General features: G+C 45.1%; 1 protein-coding gene across 1 annotated transcript in view; it reads left to right on the top strand.

Annotated features, from left to right (window-relative positions):
• The window catches only part of LOC129846516 (netrin receptor UNC5A-like), a gene marked incomplete at its 5' end in the record, with an annotated part of 118,021 nt that overhangs the window by 49,613 nt on the left and 53,408 nt on the right, over positions 1–15,000 (top strand). Inside the window, one exon of the mRNA XM_055914446.1 lies at positions 9,984–10,217. Coding sequence (XP_055770421.1) covers positions 9,984–10,217 — 234 coding nt within the window. The remainder of the gene's footprint in view (positions 1–9,983; positions 10,218–15,000) is intronic.

Genomic DNA, 15,000 nt, shown 5'->3' with positions numbered 1-15,000 from the left:
ACAATATAAAAATAAATAAAAATGAGAATCAAAATTGTCAACGGGACAACAGTAACGACAATAACCAAGGGTCAAAATAGCCATACATTCAACAATAACAATAAGCATACAGTAGAGGACATGTGCAGGTTGAGTGGTCAGACACTGTCCCTCAACTTATGGCAGGCAGCAAGACCGGTCACTAGAGCAATACTGTTAGAACAGAAGATGGACTGACAGGGAGGACCACTTATGGGGAAATACATGACTAGACATGCTAATAAACAGCCTAAACCTGTCAAATTTAGCCCATCACTGGTAGTATATATGACTGGGAGGACCTGTAAAATATAGCTCATCACTGGGATGACCTGTAAAATGTAGCTCATCACTGAGAGTATATATGACTGGGATGACCTGTAAAATGTAGCTCATCACTGAGAGTATATATAACCGGGATGACCTGTAAAATATAGCTCATCACTGAGAGTATATATGACTGGGATGACCTGTAAAATATAGCTCATCACTGGTAGTATATATGACTGGGAGGACCTGTAAAATATAGCTCATCACTGGGATGACCTGTAAAATGTAGCTCATCACTGAGAGTATATATAACTGGGATGACCTGTAAAATATAGCCCATCACTGGGATGACCTGTAAAATATAGCTCATCACTGAGAGTATATATGACTGGGAGGACCCGTAAAATATAGCTCATCACTGAGAGTATATATGACTGGGAGGACCTGTAAAATATAGCTCATCACTGAGAGTATATATAACTGGGATGACCTGTAAAATGTAGCTCATCACTGAGAGTATATATAACCGGGATGACCTGTAAAATATAGCCCATCACTGGGATGACCTGTAAAATGTAGCTCATCACTGAGAGTATATATAACCGGGATGACCTGTAAAATATAGCCCATCACTGGGATGACCTGTAAAATGTAGCTCATCACTGAGAGTATATATGACTGGGAGGACCTGTAAAATATAGCTCATCACTGGGATGACCTGTAAAATGTAGCTCATCACTGAGAGTATATATGACTGGGAGGACCTGTAAATTGTAGCTCATCACTGAGAGTATATATATAAACAACTACTATCGATATTGATGCTGCACTAAATGATGAAGGTCTTCATAGAGACTGATATACTATCGAATCACCATGATTACACCATCTCCTATTTATGATTAGAAAACATTGCTACTCACTCCTGTATATTGGTACATTGCCTGCATGCTAGCCTATAGCGTAGGCTAGTTCCTTCTTGTATGACGGGGAATGATTCCCCAATGCAGGGGTATGTGTTCACGGAGCACTCCCAATCTGCCTGAAAGATGGTATTAGGAACAAACGAGATGATAGCTAAATGGATATATGATCGCTAAGTCTACTTAGCTAGCTAGTTTGTAGCCGCTGTTGACTGGCAACAGTAGAGCAGCGAGATGGTTGATCCTCACTATCAGTGTCGACCCAGCGGCAGCCAAACATTGCAACATGAGCGTATTGAAAGATGCAGGGGAGGTTCAAGCACAGCTAGAGAGCATTCACTAAGAATATATTACATAACAACACAGCAGCAGAGAGAGAGACATTTAGTGACACAGAAGCGTCGATGCAGAACAAGAAGCCAGTGTACAGTAGCAGTAGTAGCGAACAGCGACACGATGACAGAACATACCTGTAAACTGATGCGGCCCCCAGCATGCTTGAAAATATGGAGAGTGGTACTCAGTAATGTGTTGTATTGGATTTACCTCAAACATAACACTTTTTTGTGTTCAGGACAAAAAAAAGTTAATTGCTTTGCCACATATTTGCAAGCATGTTTTGGAATATTTCTATTTGGTACAGGCTTCCTGCTTTTCTCCTTATTTTCAAGCATAGTGGTGGCTGCATCATGTTATGGGTATGCTTGTAAGTGTCAAAGACTGGGGAGTTTCTCCAGGATATATAAGAAACGGAATGGTTCAGTCTGCTTTCCATCAGACACTGGGAGATGAATTCCCCTTTCAGACAGACAATAACCTAAAACTCAAGGCCAAATCTACACTGGAGATGCTTACCAAGAAGACAGTGAATGTTCCTGAGTGGCCGAGTTACAGTTTTGACTTACTTGAAAATCTATGGTAAGACCTAAAAATGGTCGTCTAGCAATGATCAATAACCAACTTGACAAAGCGCAAAGAATATTTAAAATAATAATGGGCAACTTTTGCACAATCCAGGTGGAAGCTCTGAGAGACTTACACAGAAATCCCTGCCAAAGGTGCTCCTACAAAGTATTGACTCAGGGGTGTAAATTAGATATTTCTAAAATCACGTTTTCACTTTGTCATTATGGGGTATTGTTTGTAGATGGGTGAAAAAAAATTCAGTCTGTAACAGAACAAAATGTGGAATACGTCAAGGGGTATGAACACTTTCTGAAGGCTACCTCAATTACCTCATAACCCAGCACATTGACTCAGTACTGGTTTTCCCTGTATACAGCCATGTTATTACCTGGTACTCCCTGTACATAGCCATGTTATTACCTGGTACTCTCTGTATATAGCCATGTTATTACCTGGTACTCCCTGTATATAGCCATGTTATTACCTGGTACTCCCTGTATATAGCCATGTTATTACCTGGTACTCCCTGTATATAGCCATGTTATTACCTGGTACTCCCTGTATATAGCCATGTTATTACCTGGTACTTCCTGTATATAGCCATGTTATTACCTGGTACTTCCTGTATATAGCCATGTTATTACCTGCTACTCCCTGTATATAGCCATGTTATTACCTGGTACTCCCTGTATATAGCCATGTTATTACCTGGTACTTTTTGTATATAGCCATGGTATTTTTACCTATATATGGCTATATATGTGATGGCCGAATGGTAAAGAACATCTAGCCACTCGAGAGCACCCTTACCTGCCGATCTATAAATGATGTCTCCGTAATCTAGCATGGGTAGGATGGTCATCTGAATCAGGGTTAGTTTGGCAGCTGGGGTGAAAGAGGAGCGATTATGATAGAGGAAACCAAGTCTAGATTTAACTTTATCCTTCAGCTTTGATATGTGCTGAGAGAAGGACAGTGTACCATCTAGTGTATCGTCTTCCCATACTCCCAAGTACTTGTATGAGGTGACTAGCTCAAGCTCTTAATCCTCAGAGGTAGTAATCACAATCTGCGGGGAGAGGGGCTTGTTTATTTTTGACATTTTTTTTAAAGGGGTGGAGCAGCTTTATTATTTTGGACAGATTGTTGCTTCCATAAAACCAAAAACTCAGGGAAACACTGGATAATATGAAGGAAAAGGAAATCCTCAGAAAATTCAGCAGTGAATATGCCTCTCCATTGGTTCTGGTATGGAAAAAGAATGGGGACTTTTGTCTATGTACTGACTGTAGGATGCTCATCCATGTAATTGTCTGCGTCATTTCCAATCCCCCATATATTTTGGGGGTAAATTTATATATATCCATATATACATAAACATTCATTAAAAAGAATGTTTTACCTTTTATTTAACTAGACAAGTCAGTTTAGAACAAATTCTTATTTACAATGACGGCCTAGGAAACAGTGGGTTAACTGCCTTGTTCAGGGGCAGAACGACAGACTTTTACCTTGTCAGCTCTGGGATTCGATCTAGCAACCTTTCAGTTACTAGTCCAATGCTCTAACCACTAGGCTACCTGCCACCCCAATATACATACATATACATATACATGCATACATAAACATATATATATATATATATATATATATATATATATATATATATCTATATATATACATATTTATGTATTTATATATATATATATATATATATATATATATATATATATATATATATATATATATATATATATTATATATATATATATATATATATATATATATATATACAGTTGAAGTCGGAAGTTTACATTCACCTTAGCCAAATACATTTAAACTCAGTTTTTCACAATTTCTGACATTTAATCCTAGTAAAAATTCCCTGTCTTAGGTCAGTTAGGATCACCACTTTATTTTAAGAATGTGAAATGTCAGAGTAATAGTAGAGAGAATGATTTATTTCAGCTTTTATTTCTTTCATCACATTCCCAGTGGGTCAGAAGTTTACATACACTCAATTAGTATTTGGTAGCATTGCCTTTAAATTGTTTAACTTGGGTCAAATGTTTCGGGTAGCCTTCCACAAGCTTCCCACAATAAGCTGAGTGAATTTTGGCCCATTCCTCCTGACAGAGCTGGTGTAACTGAGTCAGGTTTGTAGGCCTCCTTGCTCGCAAACGTTTTTTCAGTTCTGCCCACACATTTTCTATGGGTTTGAGGTCAGGGCTTTGTGATGGCCACTCCAATACATTGACTTTGTTGTCCTTTAAGCCATTTTGCCACAACTTTGAAAGTACGCTTGGGGTCATTGTCCATTTGGAAGACCCATGATGCCATCTGTTTTGTGAAGTGCACCAGTCCCTCCTGCAGCAAAGCACCCCCATAACATGATTCTGCCACCCCCGTGCTTCACGGTTGGGATGGTGTTCTCCTCCACCGGCTTGCAAACCTCCATACATAAGGCACAGTCAACTTAGTGTATGTAAACTTCTGACCCACTGGAATTGTGAAACAGTGAATTATAAGTTAAATAATCTGTCTGTTAACAATTGTTGGAAAATGACTTGTGTCATACACAAAGTAGATGTCCTAACCGACTTGCCGAAACTATAGATTGTTATTAACAAGAAATGTGGAGTGGTTGAAAAACAAGGGAGAAGCATCGGGGCTAGTCGCATTGGAAGGGGTGGGAGATGAAGAAATGTTGGACGGGCAAGGAGGCATGACTGAGTCAATGACCATATTAGAGCCACATATTTCCCTCAGTTTACACAGGTCCACAAAGAATTTCAAAACAAACTCAATTTTGATAAACTCCCAAATCTATTTGGTGAAATTCCACATGTTATTTTTCTTTTTTTTCTTTGACCTTTATTTAACTTCTCTATGGTAGGGGGCAGCATTCGGAATTTTGGATGAAATGCATGCCCAAATTAAACTGCCTGCTTCTCGGGCCCAGAATATATGATATGCATATAACTGGTAGATTTGGATAGAAAACACTCAAAATTGTCCAAAACTGTTAAAATAGAGTCTGTGAGTATAACAGAACTGATTTGGCAGGCTAATCTTTAAACCTATGTAAAATATGTTTTGTTTTCTTTATTTTTATAATGAGTATTTCAATTTGGCGCCCAGCAGTTTCACTGGCTGTTGAAGAGGTGGGACGCTAACGTACCCAAGAGAGGTTTTAACTAGGCAAGTCAGTTAAGAACAAATTCATATTTACAATGACGGCCTACTCCCCCGGCCAAACCTGGGCCAATTGTGTGCCGTCCTATGGGACTCCCAATCACGGCCGGATGTGATACATCTTGGAATCAAACCAGGGACTGTAGTGACTGTAGTGACGCCTCTTGCACTGAGATGCAGTGCCTTAGACCTCTACGCCACTCGGGAGCCCACAGTATGCCATCACAGCAGCAATATTTGTGACCTGTTGCCACAAGAAGGGCAACCAATAAAGAACAAAAACCATTGTAAATACAACCCATATTTATGTTTATTTATTTTCCCTTTTTTTACAAATAATATCTAATTTGAAATGTCTTTATTCTTTTCGAGAGAGAGAGAGAGAGAGAGGCCTAAACATCAGCTCCACAGGTAACTTCCACAAATCTGTGAATGATCTCAGAGACAAGGCAAGAAGGGCCTTGTATGCCAACGAAAGGAACATAACATTTAAATTGAGAGGCGAGAGAGAGAGGAGAGAGAGAGAGGAGAGAGAGAGAGGCAGAAAAGGGAAGTAGAGGGTAAGAGAGAAGAAGTTTGTGTCAGAAAGATGTGGATATTAAACGGTTTCTCTCTCCTCTGCTCTCCAGTCAGAGAAACATAGAAATGATTAGAGAGTGAGACTCTATTTTGGTTACATAGGAAGTGAACTGTGTCCGTTCTAATTGTATTGATGCAGATAGTGTGGTATCAATCCCATGGGACTCAAACCGGGGAATGCTGTGGTGGAAAGTTTAGTCTCATGTTCATGATGTTTTTTAATGTATTTTTAATTTGTAAAGTGTGTTGAAACATTGTATTAATAAACTTTAAATAAATTGTGATTTTATATAAATCTGTAGAGGGACCATTTTGTCTGTAGCCAGGTGGGTTGAAGCTAAAGGCCCGCTTGTGAATGTTTTGCATCTATCAAAGTTTATTCGTTAGGTATTAGGTAATTTATTGATTTATTCAGGTTTTATATGCGGTTATCTGATAGATTAAATGATCAAAGCCTTTTCATTATCTTCAAATGCTACGAAATTAGCAACTATCAAATAAAAGAAAAAGGGCATTAAAAATAACTCTTTTAAGGACTTAGCAGCTAAGAAGTTTTGTGTCCATCAAAGCTTATTTTTTAGGTTTAGGTAATTTATTGATATAATCATCCCACTGATAACATGATCAACAGGCAGCTTCTATCTTGTATTTATCCAATGCAGCCTACCAGTTAAAAACAATAGCAAGTAGCAAAGTCAAGAAGCACTCCTAAAGCCTTAGTGTGTCATCTAGGTCTGTTGAGCTGCTGGAAATTGTTCTGGCAGGTAGAGCTGATGGTAAATTGTTCTGGCAGGTAGAGCTGTTGGTAATTATTCTGGCAGGTAGAGCTGATGGTAATTGTTCTGGCAGGTAGAGCTGTTGGTAAATTGTTCTGGCAGGTAGAGCTGCTGGTAATTGTTCTGGCAGGTAGAGCTGTTGGTAAATGTTCTGGCAGGTAGAGCTGATGGTAATTGTACTGGCAGGTAGAGCTGTTGGTAATTATTCTGGCAGGTAGAGCTGTTGGTAATTGTTCTGGCAGGTAGAGCTGATGGTAATTGTTCTGGCAGGTAGAGCTGATGGTAATTGTTCTGGCAGGTAGAGCTGATGGTAATTGTTCTGGCAGGTAGAGCTGTTGGTAATTATTCTGGCAGGTAGAGCTATTGGTAAATGTTCTGGCAGGTAGAGCTGTTGGTAATTGTACTGGCAGGTAGAGCTGATGGTAATTGTTCTGGCAGATAGAGCTGTTGGTAATTGTTCTGGCAGGTAGAGCTGTTGGTAATTGTTCTGTTCTGGCAGATAGAGCTGTTGGTAATTGTTCTGGCAGGTAGAGCTGATGGTAATTGTTCTGGCAGGTAGAGCTGATGGTAATTGTTCTGGCAGATAGAACTGAGGGTAATTGTACTGGCAGGTAGAGCTGTTGGTAATTATTCTGGCAGGTAGAGCTGTTGGTAATTGTTCTGGCAGGTAGAGCTGATGGTAATTGTTCTGGCAGGTAGAGCTGATGGTAATTGCTCTGGCAGGTAGAGCTGATGGTAATTGTTCTGGCAGGTAGAGCTATTGGTAATTATTCTGGCAGGTAGAGCTATTGGTAAATGTTCTGGCAGGTAGAGCTGTTGGTAATTGTACTGGCAGGTAGAGCTGATTGTAATTGTTCTGGCAGATAGAGCTGATGGTAATTGTACTGGCAGGTAGAGCTGTTGGTAATTGTACTGTTCTGGCAGGTAGAGCTGTTGGTAATTGTTCTGGCAGGTAGAGCTGTTGGTAATTGTTCTGTTCTGGCAGGTAGAGCTGATGGTAATTGTTCTGGCAGATAGAGCTGTTGGTAATTGTTCTGGCAGGTCGAGCTGTTGGTAATTGTTCTGTTCTGGCAGGTAGAGCTGTTGGTAATTGTTCTGGCAGGTAGAGCTGATGGTAATTGTTCTGGCAGGTAGAGCTGTTGGTAATTATTCTGGCAGGTAGAGCTATTGGTAAATGTTCTGGCAGGTAGAGCTGTTGGCAATTGTACTGGCAGGTAGAGCTGATGGTAATTGTTCTGCCAGATAGAGCTGTTGGTAATTGTACTGTTCTGGCAGGTAGAGCTGTTGGTAATTGTTCTGGCAGGTAGAGCTGATGGTAATTGTTCTGGCAGGTAGAGCTGTTGGTAATTGTTCTGGCAGGTAGAGCTGTTGGTAATTGTTCTGACAGGTAGAGCTGTTGGTAATTGTTCTGGCAGGTAGACCTGTTGGTAATTGTTCTGGCAGGTAGACCTGTTGGTAATTGTTCTGGCAGGTAGAGCTGATTGTAATTGTTCTGTTCTGGCAGGTAGAGCTGATGGAAATTGTTCTGGCAGGTAGATTTGATGGTAATTGTTCTGGCAGGTAGAGCTGATGGTAATTTTTCTGTTCTGGCAGGTAGAGCTGTTGGTAATTGTACTGTTCTGGCAGGTAGAGATGTTTGTAATTGTTCTTGCAGGTAGAGCTGTTGGTAAGTGTTCTGGCAGGTAGAGCTGATGGTAATTGTGTTGTTCTGGCAGCCAGCTCTCTTCACACTTCTCTTCCTCTCTCACTCTCTCTTCACCTTTCAGAACTCATTCCTCTGGCTGAGGAGTCCAATATTCTTTGGATGTTACATCTCTCCTCTCTCTCCGTTCTCTCTCTGTTCTCTCTATGTTCTCTCTATCTTCTCTCTCCGTTCTCCCTCCTTTCTCTCTCTGTTCTCTCTCCGTTCTCCCTCCTTTCTCTCTCTGTTCTCTCTCCGTTCTCCCTCCTTTCTCTCTCTGTTCTCTATCATTTCTCTTTCTGTTCTCCCTCATTTCTCTCTCTTCTTTCTCTCTCTGTTCTCTCTGTTCTGTCTGTTCTCTATCATTTCTCGTTCCGTTCTCAATCTCCGTTCACTCTCTCCGTTCTCTCTCTTTCTCTCCAGAAGCAGTGTTGTTGCCAGGAAACTAGAGGAGTCTTCTTCCATGTCAATTGATTGCCTAGATCCGAACTAAGTAGTTGATTGTTAATGTTCTATAGGTCACTGTCCTCACATACTGCATATGCACCGTCTGACCCCATAACCACACACACACCCTTCGTCTGACCCCATAACCACACACACACACCCTTCGTCTGACCCCATAACCACACACACACCCTCCGCAAGACCCCATAACCACACACACACACCCTTCGTCTGACCCCATAACCACACACCCTCTGTCTGACCCCATAACCACACACACACACCCTCCGCAAGACCCCATAACCACACACACCCTCTGTCTGACCCCATAACCACACACACATCCTCTGTCTGACCCCATAACCACACACACACACAATCCGCAAGACGCCATAACCACACACACACACCCTCCGCAAGACCCCATAACCACACACCCTCTGTCTGACCCCATAACCACACACACACCCTCTGTCTGACCCCATAACCACACACACACCCTCTGTCTGACCCCATAACCACACACACATCCTCTGTCTGACCCCATAACCACACACACACCCTCCGCAAGACCCCATAACCACACACACACCCTCTGTCTGACCCCATAACCACACACACATCCTCTGTCTGACCCCATAACCACACACACACCCTCCGCAAGACCCCATAACCACACACACACCCTCTGTCTGACCCCATAACCACACACACACCCTCTGTCTGACCCCATAACCACACACACCCTCTGTCTGACCCCATAACCACACACACCCTCTGTCTGACCCCATAACCACACACACACCCTCTGTCTGACCCCAAAACCACACACACACCCTCTGTCTGACCCCAAAACCACACACACACCCTCCGCAAGACCCCATAACCACACACACACCCTCTGTCTGACCCCAAAACCACACTTTTGCCTGTCTATCCCCAGGATGGGCTCCAGATGCGTGAAGCACTCAGAGACGTACTGCTGTCTCAAACACACACACACACAGACACACACACACACACACAGACACACACACACACACACACACACACACACACACACACACACACACACACACACACACACACACACACACACACACACACACACACACACACACACACACACACACACCCACACCCACACACCCTGCCCCTAACCCCACACCTCTCTCTTTCTATCCCCAGGACGTCTTAATGATGGGAGAGGAGTTGATCTCAGAGCCGTATTACTGTCAGTTGGAGGCAGAGACGTGCAGAGTGTTCTCGGAGCAGTTGGGTCGTTTCTCTCTGGTGGGAGAATCTCTAAACATGGCCGCGGCTAAGCGTCTCCGCCTGGTGCTCTTCTCTGACGCATACTGCTCTACCCTGGAGTATAACATCAGAGTCTACTGCATGGATGATACACAAGACGTCTTCAAGGTAAGGAACCTAGATTCACACACACCTTTAGATCCCCACAGAGGTGCTGTTTCATCCACAGAGGTGATGTTTCATCCACAGAGGTGATGTTTCATCCACAAAACCTTTATATCCCCACAGGGGTGATGTTTCATCCACAGAGGTGATGTTTCATCCACAGAGGTGATGTTTCATCCACAAAACCTTTATATCCCCACAGAGGTGATGTTTCATCCACAGAGGTGATGTTTCATCCACAGAGGTGATGTTTCATCCTGTCTATTAAAGGCACTGGATATGCTGTAAGGCTGATTAGACATCCTGACGGAAATGTGCCTCCCGCACGCTTGAATGATCTAGTGTCTGTCTGTCTGTCTGTCTGTCTGTCTGTCTGTCTGTCTGTCTGCTTGTCTGTGTGTGTGTCTGTGTGTGTATCTGTGTGCGCCCAACTTAAATTACCCCCCCCCCCCCCCCCCCCCCCCCCCCCCCCCCCCCCCCCCCCCCCCCCTCCATGGGCCCTTGTCAAAAGCAGTGCACTATATATGAAAAAGGGTGGCGTTTGGAACGAGCCAATGAGTGTTCTGAGTGGTTCATGTATCTGCTAAATGAATGTCTCTCTTTGTAACGTATGATAGAGCTGTGTGATGTCTGGATTACCAAACAACAGGACCACGTTTTAAATCACCCTGTAAAAACTACAACTCCCTAGAGAGGCTGTGGCTTACCACAGCAACGAGAGAATGAGAGAGACATGGAGAGGCTAGTGCACTTTGGGGCCAGGGGGAGAGGGGGAGAGGGGGCCAGGGGGAGAGTGGGCCAGGGGGAGAGGGGGAGTGTGGGAGAGTGGGTCAGGGGGAGAGGGGGAGAGTGGGCCAGAGGGAGAGGGCGCCAGGGGGAGAGGGGGCCAGGGAGAGAGGGGGAGAGTGTGCAAGGGGGAGTGTGGGAGAGTGGGCCAGAGGGAGAGGGGGCCAGGGGGAGTGTGGGAGAGTGGGCCAGGGGGAGAGGGGGCCAGGGGGAGAGGGGGCCAGGGGGAGTGTGGGAGAGTTGGCCAGGGGGAGAGGGGGCCAGGGGGAGTGTGGGAGAGTGGGCCAGGGGGAGAGGGGGCCAGGGGGAGTGTGGGAGAGTGGGCCAGGGGGAGAGGGGGCCAGGGGAAGTGTGGGAGAGTGGGCCAGGGGGAGAGGGGGCCAGGGGGAGTGTGGGAGAGTGGGCCAGGGGGAGAGGGGGCCAGGGGGAGTGTGGGAGAGTGGGCCAGGGGGAGAGGGGGAGAGTGGGCCAGAGGGAGAGGGGGCCAGGGGGAGAGGGGGCCAGGGAGAGAGGGGGAGAGTGGGCAAGGGGGAGTGTGGGAGAGTGGGCCAGAGGGAGAGGGGGCCAGGGGGAGAGGGGCCAGGGAGAGAGGGGGAGAGTGGGCAAGGGGGAGTGTGGGAGAGTGGGCCAGAGGGAGAGGGGGCCAGGGGGGAGAGGGGGCCAGGGAGAGAGGGGGAGAGTGGGCAAGGGGGAGTGTGGGAGAGTGGTCCAGGGGGAGAGGGGGAGAGTGGGCCAGAGGGAGAGGGGGCCAGGGGGAGAGGGGGAGAGGGGGAGAGTGGGCCAGGGGGAGAGGGGCAGAGTGGGCAAGGGGGAGAGGGGGAGAGTGGGCCAGGGGGAGAGGGGGCCAGGGAGAGAGGGGGAGAGAGGGCCAGGGGGAGAGGGGCAGAGTGGGCCAGGGGGAGAGGGGGCCAGGGAGAGAGGGGGAGAGTGGGCCAGGGGGAGAGGGGCAGAGTGGGCCAGGGGGAGAGGGGGCCAGGGAGAGAGGGGGAGAGAGGGCCAGGGGGAGAGGGTCTCCAATTACATAGAATGAACTACAGGACAAAATACAAGCCCTCCAACACCTGTGGGGTTGATGGTATCCTAAATTAAATTATAAAATATACATACCACACATTCCAATTGGCTATACTAAAACTCTTTAACATCATCCTCAGCTCTGGCATCTTCCCCAATATTTGGAACCAAGGACTGATCACCCCAATCCACAAAAGTGGAGACAAATTTGACCCCAATAACTACCGTGGAATATGCGTCAACAGCAACCTTGGGAAAATCCTCTGCATTATCATTAACAGCAGACTCGTACATTTCCTCAATGAAAACAATGTACTGAGCAAATGTCAAATAGGCTTTTTACCAAAATACTGTACGACAGACCACGTATTCACCCTGCACACCCTAATTGACAAAGAAACAAACCAAAACAAAGGCAAAGTTTTCTCATGCTTTGTTGATTTCAAAAAAGCTTTTGACTCAATTTGACATGACGGTTTGCCATATTGGAAAGTGGTGTTTGGGGAAAAACGTATGACATTATAAAATCCATGTACACAGACAACAAGTGTGTGGTTAAAACAGGCCCGTGGTTTGAGACAGGGATGCAGCTTGAGCCACACCCTCTTCAACATATATATCAACTAATTGGCGAAGCCACTACAGTCTGCAGCACCGGGCCTCACCCTACTAGAATCTGAAGTCAAATGTCTACCACAAATACAAAGAGCACACAAAAAACTATACGTACCTCGGCCTAAACATCAGCAGTAACTTCCACAGAGCTGTGAATGATCTGAGAGACCAGGCAACGTCGTCAAAAGGAAAATAACATTTGACAATACCGATTAGGATCTGGCAAAAAATACTTGAAACAATTATAGAACCCATTGCCCTTCATAGTTTTGAGGTCTGGGGTCCGCTCACCAACCAAGAATTCACAAAATGAGACAAACACCAAATCCACAACAAAACCACCACCTACAGAGAAATGATCCTGGAGAAGAGTCCACTAAGAAAGCTGGTCCTGGGGGTCTGTTCAGAAACACAAACAGACCCCACAGAGCCTCAGGACTGCAACATAATTAGACTCAACAAAACAAAAAGAGAATTACTTGACACATTGGACAGAATCAACAAAAAGACTGAGCAAACTAGAATGCTATTTGGCCCTAAACGGAGAGTACACAGTGGCAGAATACCTGACCACTGTGACTGACGCAAACTTAAGGAAAGCTTTGACTATGTACAGACTCAGTGAGCATAGCCTTGCTATTGAGAAAGGCCGCCGTAGTCAGACCTGGCTCTCAAGAGAAGACAGGCTATGTGCACACTGCCCACAAAATGAGGTGGAAACTGAGCTGCACTTCCTAACCTTCTGCCAAATGTATGACCATATTAGAGACACATATTTCCCTCAGATTACACAGACACACAAATCATTTGAAAACAAAACCAATTTTGATAAACTCCCATATCTACTGGGTGAAATTCCACAGTGTGCCATCACAGCAGCAAGACGTGTGACCTGCTGCCACAAGAAAAGGGAAACCAGTGAAGAACATAGCCCTTCTTACATCAGCTGATATCTCAAAGTGCTCTACAGAAACCCAGCCTAAAACCCCAAACAGCAAGCAATGCAGGTGTAGAAGCACGGTGGCTAGGAAAAACTCCCTAGAAAGGCCAAAACCTAGGAAGAAACCTAGAGAGGAACCAGGCTGTGAGGGGTGGCCAGTCCTCTTCTGGCTGTGCCGGGTGGAGATTATAACAGAACATGGCCAAGATGTTCAAATTTTCATAAATGACCAACATGGTCAAATAATAATAATCACAGTAGTTGTCGAGGGTGCAGCAAATCAGCACCTCAGGAGTAAATGTCAGTTGACTTTTCATAGCCGATCATTGAGAGTATCTCTACCGCTCCTGCTGTCTCTAGAGAGTTGAAAACAGCAGGTCTGGGACAGGTAGCACGTCCGGTGGACAGGTCAGGGTTCCATAGACGCAGGCAGAACAGTTGAAACTGGTACTATTTGCACATAATATGACATTTGAAATGTCTTGTGGAACTTTTGTGAGTGTAATGTTTACTGTTACTTTTGATTGTTTATTTCGCTTTTGTTTATTGTCTATTTCACTTGCTTTGGCAATGTTAACATATATTTCCCTTGCCAATAAAGCCCCTTAAATTGAAATTGAATTGAGAGAGGAGAGGAGAAAAGAGGAGGGGGATGGGGGGGGTGAGTGGAGGGGAGAGTAGGGGAAAGAGGGGACAAGAGGGGAGAAGAGGGGACAGAGGAGAGAGGACAGAGGAGAGTGGGAAAGAAAGGAGAATGAGGGGATGAGAGGAGAGGAGAGGAGAGGAGAGGAGAGGAGAGGAGAGGAGAGGAGAGGAGAGGAGAGGAGAGGAGAGGAGAGGAGAGGAGAGGAGAGGAGAGGAGAGGAGAGGAGAGGAGCGTGGGAAAGAAAGGAGAATGAGAGGAGAGGACATGAGAGAACATGAGAGGACATGAGAGGAGAGGAGAGGAGAGGAGAGGAGAGGAGAGGAGAGGAGAGGAGAGGAGAGGAGAGGAGAGGAGAGTGGGAAAGAAAGGAGAATGAGAGGAGAGGACATGAGAGAACATGAGAGGACATGAGAGGACAGGAGAGGAGAGGAGAGGAGAGGAGAGGAGAGGAGAGGAGAGTGGGAAAGAAAGGAGAATGAAAGGAGAGGACATGAGAGAACATGAGAGGACATGAGAGGAGAGGAGAGGAGAGGAGAGGAGAGGAGAGGAGAGGAGAGGAGAGGAGAGGAAATGAGAGGAGAGGAGAGGAGAGGAGAGGAGAGGAGAGAGCAGGGGGGTAGAGTGTATGGGGTGTGCTGAGACAAAACCAGTATCATACCGGATATGGGCAATTTTCTGGATACAATTATGATCAGAGTATTATTTATAATTAGAATTTTCGGGAGCCAGCGTGTATCTTTTTCAAGTCAGTCAGTCATGTGAGGTTCTATCTATGTACATATTAT

Source organism: Salvelinus fontinalis, unplaced genomic scaffold, assembly GCF_029448725.1.
Source record: "Salvelinus fontinalis isolate EN_2023a unplaced genomic scaffold, ASM2944872v1 scaffold_0572, whole genome shotgun sequence".
NCBI lineage: Eukaryota > Metazoa > Chordata > Actinopteri > Salmoniformes > Salmonidae > Salvelinus > Salvelinus fontinalis.
Note: the sequence above shows the minus strand (reverse complement) of the source record. Positions and strands in the feature narration are given on the sequence as shown.